This window comes from Candoia aspera, chromosome 3, assembly GCF_035149785.1.
Source record: "Candoia aspera isolate rCanAsp1 chromosome 3, rCanAsp1.hap2, whole genome shotgun sequence".
Taxonomy (NCBI): domain Eukaryota; kingdom Metazoa; phylum Chordata; class Lepidosauria; order Squamata; family Boidae; genus Candoia; species Candoia aspera.
In genome coordinates, this window is record NC_086155.1 from 76,265,138 (window position 1) to 76,280,880 (window position 15,743).

General features: G+C 37.7%; 1 protein-coding gene across 1 annotated transcript in view; it reads right to left on the reverse strand.

Moving 5' to 3' along the window:
- Nucleotides 1–242: 242 nt before the first annotated feature.
- Nucleotides 243–15,743, reverse strand: part of LOC134494611 (vitellogenin-1-like) — a 44,681-nt gene continuing 29,180 nt past the window's right edge. Inside the window, exons 20-33 of the mRNA XM_063299862.1 lie at nucleotides 12,585–12,723; nucleotides 11,654–11,867; nucleotides 10,541–10,665; nucleotides 8,834–9,337; nucleotides 8,669–8,725; nucleotides 8,232–8,300; nucleotides 6,120–6,326; nucleotides 5,090–5,232; nucleotides 4,568–4,706; nucleotides 2,840–2,963; nucleotides 2,165–2,363; nucleotides 1,031–1,125; nucleotides 494–588; nucleotides 243–392 (exon numbers count right to left, since the gene is read on the reverse strand). Of these exons, the coding sequence (XP_063155932.1) occupies nucleotides 279–392; nucleotides 494–588; nucleotides 1,031–1,125; nucleotides 2,165–2,363; nucleotides 2,840–2,963; nucleotides 4,568–4,706; nucleotides 5,090–5,232; nucleotides 6,120–6,326; nucleotides 8,232–8,300; nucleotides 8,669–8,725; nucleotides 8,834–9,337; nucleotides 10,541–10,665; nucleotides 11,654–11,867; nucleotides 12,585–12,723 (2,224 nt within the window). The 3' untranslated portion in view covers nucleotides 243–278. The remainder of the gene's footprint in view (nucleotides 393–493; nucleotides 589–1,030; nucleotides 1,126–2,164; nucleotides 2,364–2,839; nucleotides 2,964–4,567; nucleotides 4,707–5,089; nucleotides 5,233–6,119; nucleotides 6,327–8,231; nucleotides 8,301–8,668; nucleotides 8,726–8,833; nucleotides 9,338–10,540; nucleotides 10,666–11,653; nucleotides 11,868–12,584; nucleotides 12,724–15,743) is intronic.

The following is a 15,743-nucleotide window of genomic DNA, read 5'->3' on the forward strand; positions in this document are numbered from 1 at the left end:
CATGTTGGGGGAAAGAAACAAATGAGAAAGATAGCATACCAGTTCTTCCCTGACTTCTCTAGTTAGATTTTTGTATGTGTCCTTATGAAACCAGGAGGCAGAAACAGAACCTTTTCTTTCACGCTCAGCATTATGTGGACTTTTTAAAATCAAAAGCACCGTTATTTTAACCAATACACGTTGCTTTAAACATTTACAATTAATTTCTGCCTCTAAACTGTTCCAACTTCACAAACCTGCAACACAACTGTCTGCTGAAGTTCAGGAATGAAAAAAAATCAGTGTCGCTCAGTGCCAACTCGATGTGGCATCAGGTATTCATGTTTTATTTCTCCATTGTAGTCTCCGCAAAGTCCACATGTATTGCCTTTCATCTTTGCAGAAGCTATAATCTGCATGAATAATGGCATAGAGGCAGAAGTGAATTTCCTTCCAACACAATTTGTTAAAGTAAAACAGGAAATTCTAGCACAAAAACAGCAGTCTGACTTACTCTCAGTATGACACCATCATACGTCACACTTTCCAAGCCATGTTCAGGAGCCTTGACAATAACAGTGTTGGTTGTTTTGGAAATTACAATGCTTGCTGCAAAGACAAAGGATAGCTTAGAATGGCTGGCTATTTAATACCGAGTTTTCAACATGCGCACAAATGTTTACATGTCGCCATTGCATATTTCTATACGATTCTTGCTTCAGGATGCGTCGGACATGCAATCGTGCTTTCTGTCAGACCAATGATTTCTTTCAAATTCTGTGATGCCAACTTGCCCCAACTGCACTGTTACAAATATACATATCCAGTTTGTGGGCAGGATATTTAACCATTAAAGTTACCCCATTATTGATAAATATTCCCTTCTTTTCAAATGCACTTTGCTATGTTCTTATAGTACATAAGAATTACTGTTAAGTGATTCAAGTTTATTTTTTAACTAATTATTGAAAAAAAAGTAAGAGCCAAGAATACATGGAGTATATCAGCTGATATCTATTATTTAAGACAGAATATGTATCAGATGCAGTACCTCTGATGTCCTCATATCGTTCTCTGTTCGTTAGTATTGGTTCTTTATTACGTAACACAGACAGTGTACCTAAGGAAACTCGGATTATGATTTCTCTGTCATTGGGAAAAGCAAAAGATGTGTTTTGTTAGAAAGTAAAACAAGGAAAAAAGGTTAATAATTTGCAGAAAACAGCCAGCCTTTCTCTGAAGAACTGCTTTTGCTATACCTGCTATGGCTTGAATAGAGTAAAAACTTGGTCCAAAGTACAAAAGTACCAGTGGACTTGAAGGTACGGGTAACAGGGAAAGAGATACCATGTTCTTATATAATTCAGATTCAGATGAAAAAGTTCCCCCTTTCTGCTGCTACTGATGATCTAGTTATAACAAGCTGATGAACTGAACAAAGGCTGCTTCATTGTCTCTAACAACCCTGAGTTATTTCAGATCACCTGGAGCTTTAAAGCTTTTCTATGTAACCAACTTTTCTGGCTATAGGTTTGTTAAAATGAAGGCTGTCCTGTAATTCTATCATGGCTGGAGGCAGCCATATTGTATTCTAGAATATGCATTTAGAGAAGGCAATCTTGTTATTGATAGCAACACCTTTATGCTGTGTTGTCTTTTTGAGAAGCTTAATCTGTTATTATAATTACATTACATACCAATGAAGGTTAGGATGAGACCCAATTATTTGATGGATCATGTACTTTCCAGTTTTAATGGGAAACCAATCTATCATGGCTGCCAGATGATGGGAAGTACATTTTAGCCGCCCCTAAAGACCCATAGATTCCTCATCACAGGTTTAGGCCTGCTAGAAATTCCATGGGTGAGCTGAGTTTTGAACACTCAATGATCATGTTAAAATTCAACCTCATAAATCCCTGTAGGGCTGCATTAAGATGTTGAAACTTAATGGGATTTTATGGCCTTCACTGTTCATAAGATCTGGGCATCTTTGCATACTAGTACAGAATTGAGAAATTAGAAACCCAAATTATAAGAAACCACTTATCAAGAATGGTAGAACAATTTCTAAGAAGAAAAGCTTAGTTAAGAGACAACGGCTATTCTTTAAAAAGCTACTGGCAAACAAGCTATTGGAAAGAAACTTGAAACTTGAAAGAACTTTTCATTTGGTTAAACTTACACTGAATTAAAGGACATATGAATTTCTTTTGAGAGACCAGGTTTGGGGTTTTGGATCCATATAAGGAATTGTGGCTTATAACTTTCAGATGTAGTACAATCCTTAACTATCAGAAGGTCACATTCTCTCATGGCAATACTAGTGTTGAAGATCTTGTTGTCAAAGGTTGTAATCCTTTCATCCTGCACCTCACATGTAGCTGATAAGAGAATAAATAGTAGGGTCAGTCAGAGTTAAACTTCAGTCCTACCAGTTGGAAAGAGAAAAACCTAAGCAAATCCTGGGCTTTTGCTTAATAACATAAACAAGTAAGATAAGAATTTCAAACCATGTTGCAAAAGATGTTTGCTAATATATTTACCTAGGAATAAGGCTCATTAAACAACCTCTAGTTGATAAGAAATGGGACTACATCTGAAGCAGCAAAAGCTCAAGATAGTGGGTTGAATCCAGACATTGTTATGATTAAAGTGGATCCACTGAAATCAACCAGATTTAAACAAAATAGTAACTAGCTTAAGTCTCACTGATTTCAACCAGCCCAGCTGAAGCATCACTAAGACTGGATTCAGCTTTATGCTAACAACAACAACAAAAAAATGCCATGGAAAGATAAACACAGCTGATATTTATTAGTCTACTAGTTACTTGATTGGTGTAAAAGCATTAATTTACCTTCAATTCCTTTGTCTAGCCATGAAGCTAAATTAAAGGTGCTTAATTTTGGAGTTTGATAATATGGAATTGGGATGTCAGGTAAAAGAAAAGCAGTACAGAAATCATCCCTGTAAAAGGTTTTCTGGAAAGAAAATAATGAAATAAAGATCAATGTTGCTACAAATGCATTTTGATTTAACATTTCACTATGTAAAGAGAAACATTTCTGGTTTTTTTCATATCACCTAAACTCATTATTTTATTTATTGAACTGTAAACAGTGGATTGAATCAAAATACCAGAAAGGAAAATGCAAAGCCCATTTTCTTCCAACCATTCAGCTCTGCTTGGTCACTATAACTATGTACGGACCATAAAGGCGTTAAGAATTGCATGCACAAGGTAGTTCCTAATATGCAGATTAAAAAGCAGATTGTAGAGAATTAACAAGGAGAACCTTGATCAAATTCATTGTTGTTTTGGGCAATAATGCACCTCTCCCATTATGCCACTCCTTGAAAGATATGTCTGAGCTTATTCAGATGCACTGCTCTTATAAGCAAAAGAAGAGCCATGACAACCCAGGATGAACTAAGGGTATGAAGAAGTAGGGGTGAGACTCTATAGCAGGAAGTTGGTCAGGTTCAAAGTATCTGCTAGGCTGTAGGAAAGTAGCTCAGTGGTCAAACCACAAGAAATAACATGTGCAAAATAGGTGGTCTTAGAGAACAGCAGTCATGATAGGTGTTATAAGAAAACAACTGGAAAGAAATCTGGTCAATCAGTTTGAAGGGGAGAAATGATTTAAGATACCTGGCAGCTGGAGCTAAATTAAAGAGACTAAAGACAAAGGACTAGCTATAAGATCTGTCTTCTCCATTACCCTTACTAGTGCCTGATTAGCCTAGGACAGGGTTGGTAAGTAGAGGTGTATATGTGTGTGTCCGTGTGCACGTGGTGTATTGCAGTATTACTCTGAGACAAGTACTTGTGCTTTATTTGCTACAATACCTGGGAGGAAATTGGACCTTTCAACTGTGATACCTCAATTGAGAGAGTGTGCGTTTCTCATCAGATTCCCCCCCAGCCCTTGCGGACCAGGGCTTTGTGCCAAGCAACCTCAGTCTCACCTACCTAGTTGTTGGACTAGGTAGAAATCAAGGGAGGTGGGAGGCATGTGTGTCTTCACAAAGTATGTGTAAGCAATTGAGTGACTGTAAGCAGAGATCTATTTTCTAACACTGTTTTTCATAGCATAAATATTCTCAGTGGTAATAAGGATGCATATCTTTTAGAAAGTCTACCTCAAAATGAGAAAACTGAGATAGTTACTTCTCCAATCCAATTTTATAACTTCATAAAAATATTCCCAAGTAATAGATAGCATTAGCATTTTCAAGAATAATTAAACTAAGTTTAGTTGATAAATATGTTCAGATATGTGACCAGTAGATCAACAGCAGAGGAAATCTTCTCCATGGGTTAAAATTACTGGGAAGTGGCTTATGTTTATGTATGTCTCTTAGTCTCAGAGAGCATGCTCACAAAATAATCGACAATGAGAACTGATAATTTACAGAGAGACTCTGTCTTCACTTCAAACCTTTAAATGATCTCAGTATCATAACCTTTGAAATACCTGTCTTTGGCTCTGTCAATCCTTTTTACTATGCCAGTGAATTAATTATCCAAATCCAAAAGAGGAACTACACTAGTTATTTGAGAAAATGGAAAATGATCACCTACATCAGGAGCTTTAAAGATGACAGCACTAGCTTCTGGAGATTTTGCAATAATTCTGAATGTAATCTCACGGGCAGGATTCTTCTGATAAGCTGTGGAAAAGCCTAAACGATATGCAATTTCAGGAAGGAAATCCATAGACCTGGAGGAAAGGAAGGTATGAATATGATTCAGTTCAGAGGTAGACAACAAGCTCCCCACATCCTGAAACCATCCCCATAATTTGGCAATGTTCTCCCTCTCCCTAAATTAAGGGTGGGGATTAGAAGGCCTTAATTCTCTTTCCATCCCCCCCAAATGGCTTGAAGTTGCTTTTTGGGTGTGTGTGTGTGTTTGTGTATGCACATGCACATGTGGTGGGGATAAAGGGTAGGGATTGCATAGCCAAATTCTTCTCCATTTCTGACCATAAGACCCCTCCCCCAAGTTTCAGCCACATTTCTTCCCATATTTTCCACTAGGAAATTTAGACATGTGCATGCAAAGAAACATTTAAAAAACAATGAGAAGGCACAGAGATGTTACCAAGAAGCATGTCTGTTTCGGAGGAAAGGAAGCTTTGTCCATTTCATGATCGTTTGGATGGCTGCATATCTTGCAACTTGACCACTGGACATCTTTATTTCTATTTTGTAATCCTTGCATTTATGTCCCCAGCTCAAAGAATTCTTGAAGAGAATGCAAACACACAAAAATCATAGAAATGGAAAGAAAAGCTGTGTGTATGGATCATCATATGGTTTTACCACATGATTAATGAGCTTTGTATCACAATTTCATGTAATCTATGCCTGTCGGCCATGCCAGACTGTCCAAAGTGATTTGGAGAAATATTTTCTGCTCCAAGTCTGCTAAGTGTTCCTGAAGTATGGATAGTGGTATGGTTAGTGATTACATTGAGAAGATATTTGCAGTTTTTGCACTTAGACTCTAGAATTTCCTCTCTTTTGCTTTGTTTCTCTTAGAATATTAATCTGATGCTGGAGTCCTTTCAAGAGCCCTTGAAAGTCCTATTTGAAGATACCATTGATTTCAAAATGACTGAGATTTAATATAAAAACCTGGATTAACTTTAGGCCAGAAATGTAGCCTAACACAAGAAAGTTTTGGGATACATTAGATTCTATAATGGAACGTAATAATTTAGTTAAAGAAGACCAAACAGAAAGCAAAAGAGAAATAGTAAAGGAACCACTAGAATGACTCATGATTAATTATGGAACAATTCAAATTCTGCAGTATTTTAATAGCTACCCATCTACCAAAGAAAATTACAAATTGGAACTCATTCTTCCAGATTTAGAGTTTGGGAATATTTGATTCTGAATCAAAATTAAAGAATAGATTTTGCTCTAGGAGTCAAATGGAGGTCATTGTAACATTAGAAACAAACCAAAGAAAAAGGAAAAGGAAAATGAATGAATGAATGTATACACACACACACATATATATAGAGAGAGAGCGTGTGAGCGAGCGCACACTATTATTGTGTAAGGCACTGAAGGTTAGTTGCAAAGCAACTTTCAGATTGGAAATTAAAAACAAAAATCTATACCTGGAATATGAAAGGTGACAAAAGGCTGTCAAGACATGCTCTCCACTTAGCTTGGTTAAATTCACTTGCAGCCATTTTGAAATGGGTTTTGTAGGCATCGTGCTTTCCATACAGTGAAACTGCGTAACCTTGTTTTTTGCTGTCATTCCTAACTGCTTCAGCCACAGCAGTGACATATGGCAGAAGTACGTCTCCAGGAGTTTTTGCCTAAATAGGTAAATAGACAAACAAAAGGATGTGATTTTAATCCATATTTTGATTAGTTGTCCTCAGGTAAGATTCCAGAAGAATTTATTTTGGTGAATTGTGCAAGAAGTTGTCATCTTTGGTCCTGGACGGGGTTGCACTGCCCCAGACACACCCAGTGTGTAACTTGGGGGTCCTCCTGGACCCACAACTCCTTCTTGAGGAACAGGTGGCAGCCGTGGCCAGGAGGGCTTTTGCTCAACTTCGTCTTGTGCACCAATTATGCCTTTTCCTGGGCCAAGTGGCCCTTTGAACAGTCACTCATGCCCTGATCATGTCCCTTACTGTAATGTGCTCTACATGGGGCTACCCTTGAAGAATATCTGGAAGCTTCAACTGGTCCAGAATGCAGCTGTGTGAGCAATTTTAGGTGCCCCAAGGGTGGCACATGTAACACCTTTGCTACGCAAACTGCACTGGCTTCCAGTTTGCTTCTGGGTCCAATTCAAGGTGTTGGTTATCACCTTTAAAGCCCTACATGACATAGGGCCAGGTTACGTGAAGGACCCTCTCATTCCCATCACATCGACTCATCCTACCCGGTCATACAGAGAGGGCATGTTATGGACCCCATCTGTAAAAGAATTCCATCTGGTGGGGTCCAGGAAGTGAGCCTTCTCTGCAGTGGCTCCTGCCCTCTGGAACATTCTTCCCCCAGAAGTGGGACAAGCCCCCTCGCTCCTGGACTTCTACAAAAAATTAAAAACTTGATTGTGTCAGCATGTCTGGAGCGGGAAGAGGAATAGTCAATCGTGGGGAAGGCTAACACCTTAGAATGGCTCTTGATACTCACTGATTGAGGTACAATCTTAGCCATCTGGATTCTACCATAATTTATTTCTTTTATCTATTTATATTTATATTTATTGTATTTATGGTATTATTGTATTTTAAATTTTGTTTTTTTGTAAACTGCCCAGAGTCTCTCCTTGTGGGGGGAGATGGGCAGTGATAAAATTCAATCAATCAATCAATCAAGTTACTCATTGAGGCAGATAAGAAAGAGGGATTTTAATCCTTCTCTTGTTTTGGGTTTTTAATAGGGCTTCTACTACTGCTGATTAGATATTCCAACCAGAAGATGGTACTGGAGTGGGAGCTTGGACAAGTGGCTACTATTGTTAGAAAAAAAAAGGATCTTGGTTCTCTAGGTACCTTTATAATTTCACTCATTAGTGTTTTAATTCAACTATATTTTTAAGATGTCTGCATATTTAGAGTTTACCCAGGCTAGTTTTAGTTTGATTTCTTTAAACTGGGCTGGAAATAAAATAGCTGTTATTTGTATATAAATAAATAAGACTTTCAAGCTACGCTCATTCCTAAGGTTGGGTGGATGTTGAAGTGCTTCATCTTTTCTAAACTGAAATTGGTTTTGTGCAGCCCTCTGTCATCTGCATTTGAGAGCATGAAGCAAGATGTGGCTTGTGTATTTGAGCCAATATTTTAAAAATGTAGGATGAACAAGAGGCTGAAATGCCCTTTTAATTCAATCCATTTCGTTTTGTTTTATTTTTAAAAATAATCAAGAAGTTATACTGTGAAAAGGAACCCAGGTTAATAAGTTTGCTGATTTATTTATATACATGTTGCCTTTCCTTCCAAAGTAGCAGCCAAGTTACTAGGGAGTTTCATGGCAAAGAGGAAATCTTAACCTTGGTCACCCCAGTCCTAATTAATCTCTCTAACCTAATGGGTCATTAATATAATGGCCTAGTAGCCACTATCTCATTTGGCACATTATTCATTAGACTTTCTCTGAAAATACATATTCCAGTTGATCCACCAGATCCCTAACAGTGATTCTTTCCAAAGGCATGCCAACTGACAGTATTTACTTTCCCATTAATGCATTTAAAAACATACCTCCTGTTGCAAGCTGAACTCATTCTTCCTGCTTGCTTCTGAATAAGATGACGGACTGCTTGACTGCTCCTGATTTGCATCATGTAATACAACATTTAAACAGAATTAGAGATGTTGAGCGGCAGAGGACAAAGATTCCAAGAATGGAAGGGAGTGATGAAGGTCTATCAAAACACAGGTGTAAATATTTTTCAACAAGCACTAGTTGTTGAAAGCTTTTTTTTTTTCAAATATATTAGATGCTTATGATATCTTTGCAAACAGCAGCAATATAAGCTTGTGTGAATTGGGGGAGAAGGAATTGCAACCAAAAGTTAGAGCAGCGATATCTACCTGCAATATCAGATATTATGTTGACGTAACAATTGGTTTGCCATTTCCAGAGCACCAACTAAAATGGTATAGGGTTAATTAATCACAGTAATGTTGAAACTCACCTGCTCGATCTGGCTTTCTTTGAAGGTGAGTGTTGCCCATTGTAGGCCTTGCACTCTCTGCAAAATGCCAAGGAAAGAAGCAAAGCAAGGGTTACCCAAATGCACACTGCTAAAGGAAGAGACAAACCTCATCCCAGCCAACAGTGGTTTTAAGCTAATACTTACTGCAGGGAAAAAGTTCTCCTGGTTAGAATTGATGGGTTGCTTCTCATCACAGTGGACAGCTGGCCTCTTGGCTTGCTCCTTTTCATCCCCACCTTTCTCACCACTTGGATAAGACTTGCCACTCTTCTCCTTTCGGTGTCTTCCATTAATATGCTTATTTTCTTGGGTGCTGTCACTGCTGTCACTCCTGCTGGTGTCGCTGCTGCTGCTGCTCTCGCTGCTGCTGTCACTGTTGTTGCTACTGCTACTGCTGCTGCTGCTTCCTTTCTGCTGACGGCTGCTGCTGCTGCTGCTGCTAGTATCATCAAGCTGTAGCTTTTTTTCCAGAGGATGATGCTGTTGGCCTTGATGCCTCTTCTGATCCTGTTCCTGTTGTTCTTGATCATTATCCTGCTGCTGCTGGGTAGGAACTTGCTTTAGATCTATCTTTTTCTTGGAAACCCTGTCCTGAGCAGAACTGCTTGATGAACTTTCACTGCTCTCCTCAGTTGTATTTAATGTGATCTAGCAAGGGATACACCCAGAGAGAACGTTACTCTTCTATGCCAGGAACATCATCATCACCATCATCACCATCATCACCACCACCGCTGAGGTAGAAGAAGAATATCAGTCATCCTGTGTAATCAGAAGGCTTAGGCAAATTGATATGCAGAATTGATGTTGAAAGAGCAATACTATAATGTTAGAAGCACAGATTTCTTTGCACAATTGGATTGCACACTGAAGAATTAAGAGTACACATTCAGGTCCCACAATTAGCTTTCCTAAAGAGCAAGATTCTCTGAAGACACTGATGTGTTGAGTGTAGGACATTATAATTGTGTCTGGCCTAAAATTCACTGATCATCACTGATGGAGGTTTCCAATCACGTGCTTCTGACTTTGGTAGATAGCACGTAAGAATGTGCAGTGGAATTGCGGCACCTTGCTTTATATACAGTATGTACCTTCATTTCTACCAGATTTGAACTTGTCTGTGCAAATGGAACTCTTGCAGAAGGCTGTTCTCATGGAAGCTGATAGGTTCCATTCCATGAGCTGGAAGCATTAAGCTTGGCATTGGCACTTGATCATATTTGTAGTCCTGACTGTGCTGTTCACATTAGCTGGCAACTTGTGTACACTATGAATTATGGAACTAAGTTCATAGTTCAGAATGGGAGTAAATTTTTGGAGTTGGCAATATGAAATTTGGAAGTATATTAACTTAGGGGTTATTTATTATTGTTAATCACTTGAACCAAATAACCTCTCCCTTCCTAAGGGATAAGAATCTATTTTTCTGGAATAAAGCCATGATTTTTCTGCATCCTCAAATACAGTCTCTGTGTTTAAATAAATGTGTCTCAGGGCCATATAAATTTTGTTTATTACTCTACAGAGTAAAACATTTGAGCGATTTCTTTCTGAAGAAATAAGAGGAGGGAATGCAGTTAACCAATGCAGCTACTTGAATAGTAAAACCCGAACACTCCATATTGTACTTTCAGAGTTAAAATAACTTGATATCTATAAAGGAAAGGCATATAATCCTAACTATATTTAACTAATTATTTATTTCGTTTTCTATGCTATTTAAAGACATCGCTATATTCCATAATGTTTAAAATGAGAGCACCCAGTAGGACATCAAATGTTTGCATATTGACCCTGCATGATGATAAGCATGGTTGCCAACATCCCCCTCACCAAAAAAGTAAATACCTTTACCCGTTTTTTAATCACTAGATCCTTTTCTTCATTTCTTAACAAAGGCACCATCTGCTCAGCAGCACGAGCACCTCCTTGAATGCTGAATTGTAGCTTCTGAATTGGGGCTTTTGTATCAGCTGAAATTATTTAAATTATTACTAGCGGAAGTTGAAAACAACTGTTAGAAAAAATGTATGATCAGTTTATTCTTTTGATCTGATTGGAATGTAGTCATCATAGATTTTAGGTTGTTTGGAGTAATGTAATCTAGACCTCTTCATAATGGTTATTGTTCTTCTTACCTTTAATAGTGATATATATAGCTTATCCCAGTCTTCTCCCAGACCATTTTAAAATATACTGTAATGACATACCAGCACATAGAGCCATTTAAAGTTTGATATTAGTAAAAGTTTAGCAATAGCAGGTAGCAGCACCTAGATGACCTTGGCTATTCTTAAAGTAGTCATAGAATTGGGGCTGCTTAATATTGAATAGGAAACGACCAGGGATCCTAAGGCCTTAGGCAAGATTGTAAAGTCAAAAAGCGTATTGAAGAAGGTAGTGGCTAACCACATCCACACTGTTGCCAAGAATAATGGACATGCCATCATCACAGTCGAGCTTGACTTGAGGGCACCTTTATCTTTACCTAAAGATCCTGTTAATAACGTAGTTCTACAACATTAGTTTACCAGCACAGCTTCTACTGTCCTCTCCCAACATTACTTTTATCTGGTTATGAAAAATAATAATATTACTATATATATATATATATATATATATATATATATATTTGCATTATTAAGTGCAAGTTAAAAGAGATCTGAGACTAAGGATCAGCAATAGTGAACTGTAATAAGTGCTAAAAGAATCATTGCTGGGTTAAGCAGTAGGACTTCGGATTTAATTGTTTTGAAATATACTATTGAACAAAATACCATTTACTTAATCAAATTACTATGAGCAAGTGTCATGTCTTCTACACTGCACTATGTGTCATGATGAGATTTTCACAGATTAAAATACAACACTTAAGGACTATATTATATTGTTTTTTTTCCTGTGGCTTGAAATTTTTGGGGTGACCTAGAAATGTAAATAAAGAATATAAATATGACTTACATTCCTTGAGGGATAATTTGAAAACATGTTCTCCAATGAAGTTGTATATAGATTTTCCTAAAGTACATCCATCATACATAGTTGCCCAGTCAAAGCAAACCTTACAACCAAAAGTACGTGTTTCAAAGCACATTGTTTGGTGCACTGATTCCAAGTGCTCTTCCAATTGTGCATCAAGATTTTCAACTGATTTTTTTTCTGATGGAAGTATGTCCTGGTTGGATAATGAACACATTCAGACTCAAATACTTTTTTTTCCAGTTTATTCATTTTCCTGAAGGTGGCAATGTTACTTTTTTTGCAGGAAAAACAGCAGTGTAGTGACACTTTAAAGGCTAACTTTCCATTTAATTATCATGTAACATGATATTAAATTGGCTAATCTTTAAGGTGCCATTAGATTCTCTCATGTTTCACTTATTTTGGTAAGGATCAATAATTCAACTGTTCCACAATATTTCAACGTGACCAAATATTAAGGTCACCTGCTTCAATAAAAGAAATGCACCTATATTTTCAACAATATAAATGATATCTAATGTGCTGTTCCTGTGACCATTATGGTCAGAGAAGATCTACTGCAATCAATACTAGTTAGTTATCATTAATTTTTTAACATGATTAACTCTGAATCAAGTTTTATAGGCTTTAGTCATGATTAACCTTAACGGGATCAGAGTGTATTCAATTTACTTGCCATTAAATACTAGACACCCAAGTTCTAGCCATGACAGTAAAAAGGCTGGTTGTTCTGAGAATTTATCTAGATTAACATGATAGCTATACCTTTATGCCTGCCTTAGTTATTGCTAGTATTTTGGGGGGAGGGGGCAGAAAGCAACACAAATAAATTATTTCATGCAATTTCTATTGTATATAACAGCAGCAAACAAACAAACAAACAACATCAGGAAAATCCAATGTTGGTTACCTTTCTTTCATCCCTTTCTGCTGATGGGAAATCAAAGGGCTGTTCTATTGTTTTAGACAGACTCTTAGGGAGGAAAACAGGAGTTGATGTAGCAGCAGGTGCCTCTTCAGTATTACTTGTGATAGCAGATGTCTTCAATCTGCAGGAGAAGCAGTGTTTAGAAACATAACTATGTGAAAAAGAATTGAGTTATATCTTGTAATACTGAACTGTTAAGAAACAGTCTTCCTTCCATTTTGTTTCACCAACTATTAGCATGACTGGTCATGCAAAATTAAGATGCTGTTGCCTGAAGTTGTTTTCAAATTTGAGGCTAGAGATGGTGACTCGTACAAGCCTCTAAGAGGTTAAACCATGGCACTGGGGTTTCATCGACTCCTGCTTTTGTAATTATAAAGCAGAGAATGTACAGTCCAGTTGGAAGAAAAGTTGATGAGATGAAATTATTTTGCTTGGTTAAAAGGTAGACATTAAGTCATCATAGAATTTCCCATGATAATTCTCTGAAATTTTCCATTATTGTGAAATAGCTAACCTGGTTGCTTAGCCTACAGCATCCATAGAGCAAGTTCTTTATTCTGTTATTGTAAATAGAAGAAGCAGGAAATGACACTATCTTAATTATTTAAATAGCCTTAAATAATTTACTCTGGAGCTGTCTAGATGTATTAGGACTCAGAATTTTTAGCCAGCATTGGCCAATTCTTGAAATTGCAGCCTCAACACATCTGGAGGGTACCAGTTGGCTAATACTATCTTAAAATATCAAAAATATAGGGCAAGAACCATAAAAATTCCTCTCCCACCCTGCCCCAAAATATTGCTAATACTTCTGGTCCATAGAAACAGTGCTAGAATAATTAAATAGTGTAATCATTAGGGTACTAGATATGTCGGCCTTGGAAAAAGTGCTTTCTGACTTGCACTTACAACCATTGTACCACCCCCACAGTCATGTGATTGTAATTCGGGTGCTTGGCAACCGGCTCACATTTATGACTGGTTGCAATGTCCCACGGTCACGTGATTGCGATTTGTGACCTTTTTTGCTGGTTCCAGCAAAAAATGTCCATTGGGGAAGCTGGATTCATTTAATGAATACTGTAAAAATGGTTGTAAAATCGGTCCTGATCACATGGTGACTTGACTTATGACCACAATAACTTAGGACAGAAATTTCAGACCCACTTGTGTTGTAAATTGAGGACTACCTCTTGTAACAAAATCTGGCTAGTCTGACTGCCTCCTCCTTCTCCACCCACCCACCAATACTTATGTGAATTAGGGAGGTATCTGCCTGAGTTGCTAGAACATACCTTCATCTTGTTTTGGACTTAAGCCATGTTTTTCCCCTCACTGCTTTCAGTAATGATTGTGGCCTATCTTCTTTACTCTCTACACACATGGACATATTCTCTCTCTCTCTCTCTCCACTTACGGTGAATCTTGAAAGCCACTGATGCCATTGCCTTGGACTTATTTTGGGAACCCAGGCTGATGTTACCTGTCTGGCTGTGAACTGAGAGGTGATCCTTTTTCTCACGTCGAATGTGAAGCATTTCACATTCAGGGAAAAAAACTCAGAACACCTAATCCTCTCTATCCGAAAAGGAGATCTGCATTTCTTTCATCTCTTCCTTTTCTCTGCGCCATGTTCTCTGCCATGCTGCTGGATTCATAAGGTGTATCTCAGTTGCAATAAATAAACAACAGATCAGAAATACATTTTATTTCCTTTCCAAGTTCTCTCTTACTTGTAAAGGATGTGACAACCACACTCTGTGGTAAGCTTAGCTAGAACCTTCAGGAATTAAAAAACAACAACACAATTTAACTAAGATATACTTGAGTACAAGTTGAGGTGATGAAAGAAACTACAAATGAACTTGCATTGTAAGATGGCTCATCTAGGCAAAATATATTAAAAGGAAGTGGCTTTCTCATTATTCACATTCAATAATTTAAATCATCCTCAAATCACAGGCTGTATATCTCCAGGCAGAACTCATTGGCTTTCCTACCTACCTACTCCTGGTGCTTTTTCTCTTAGTACTTTTAATTTTTTAAGCCAATAGCCTAGCTTTATCACTTAATAAAACTTAATGATCAATTCCTCCTCGCTGAGCATGGGAAACCAGCAAATCGAGTTGCATCACAGGAGACAACTGGTTGTTGTCTGCCAAATCATGCAGTGCAGTAAGAAGGAGATGCCTAAGAGCCAAGCCTTACTGTTTCTTTGTGGTTTTGCAAGAAGAAAAAAGTTACGAAGGAGGTCTAAAGGTAGAGTATGAAAGTGGATTTGTGATCTGTGATCCCCTACTGACGGGAGAAATAAAAAGGGAACAGTTGTAGAATTCCAGACTACAAGAGATGGTTCATTCTTTTTATAGCAGCAACATTTTGCACAGATACAATGCTGTGGTATAATTGTTTATTTATTTTGCATTCATTCAACTGATCTGGTGAACTTCCAAATATTTTGATGATCAGTTCAAACTAGCATGTTTATGGCTGCACTGGATTACTTTTGTTTGATGTGCAAATTACAGTTTGCACCTCAAAGAACTGGCAATATGAATGAATGTAAAAGAATAGACATTGAAGTTTGATGACACTTTATACACTCCATACTTTTGACGATTACTGGAAAGCTACAACTGGCACATCATGTGGCAGCTGTAGAAATATGATTTTCCAAAGTTATGGCCTTTTAGTGGCCCCTGTGCTGGTTACCAGAAAGCTTCCAGGCCCAATTCCTAGTGTTGGTTATTAGCTTTAAATCTATATAGTACTCAGATATATAAAGGGCTGCCTGATCCAAATTGAGTCTGTCTGCGAGATGCCTAGAAAGGGCTTGCTCAAAGTTGTATCTTGGCATGAAGTGAGAAGAACAGTGGTAACCCTCTTGTTATGCCCCCAGAAATTTGCTCAGCTCCCTCTTCTGTGCCATTCAAGATGTTGAAAATGTGCCTTATTAGAAAGGATTTTGGTGCTTAAGTTGTATTTGGGGGCTACCATGTATTATGGTAGCTGTGTTTCAATTGTATTCCAACTGGACAGTATATAAATTGTTGAGACAAAGAAAGCATTGTATGTTACCTGCTTGAGTTGCATGCCTTACGATACTTGAAACTACACTTCAAATACCTATGATATGAT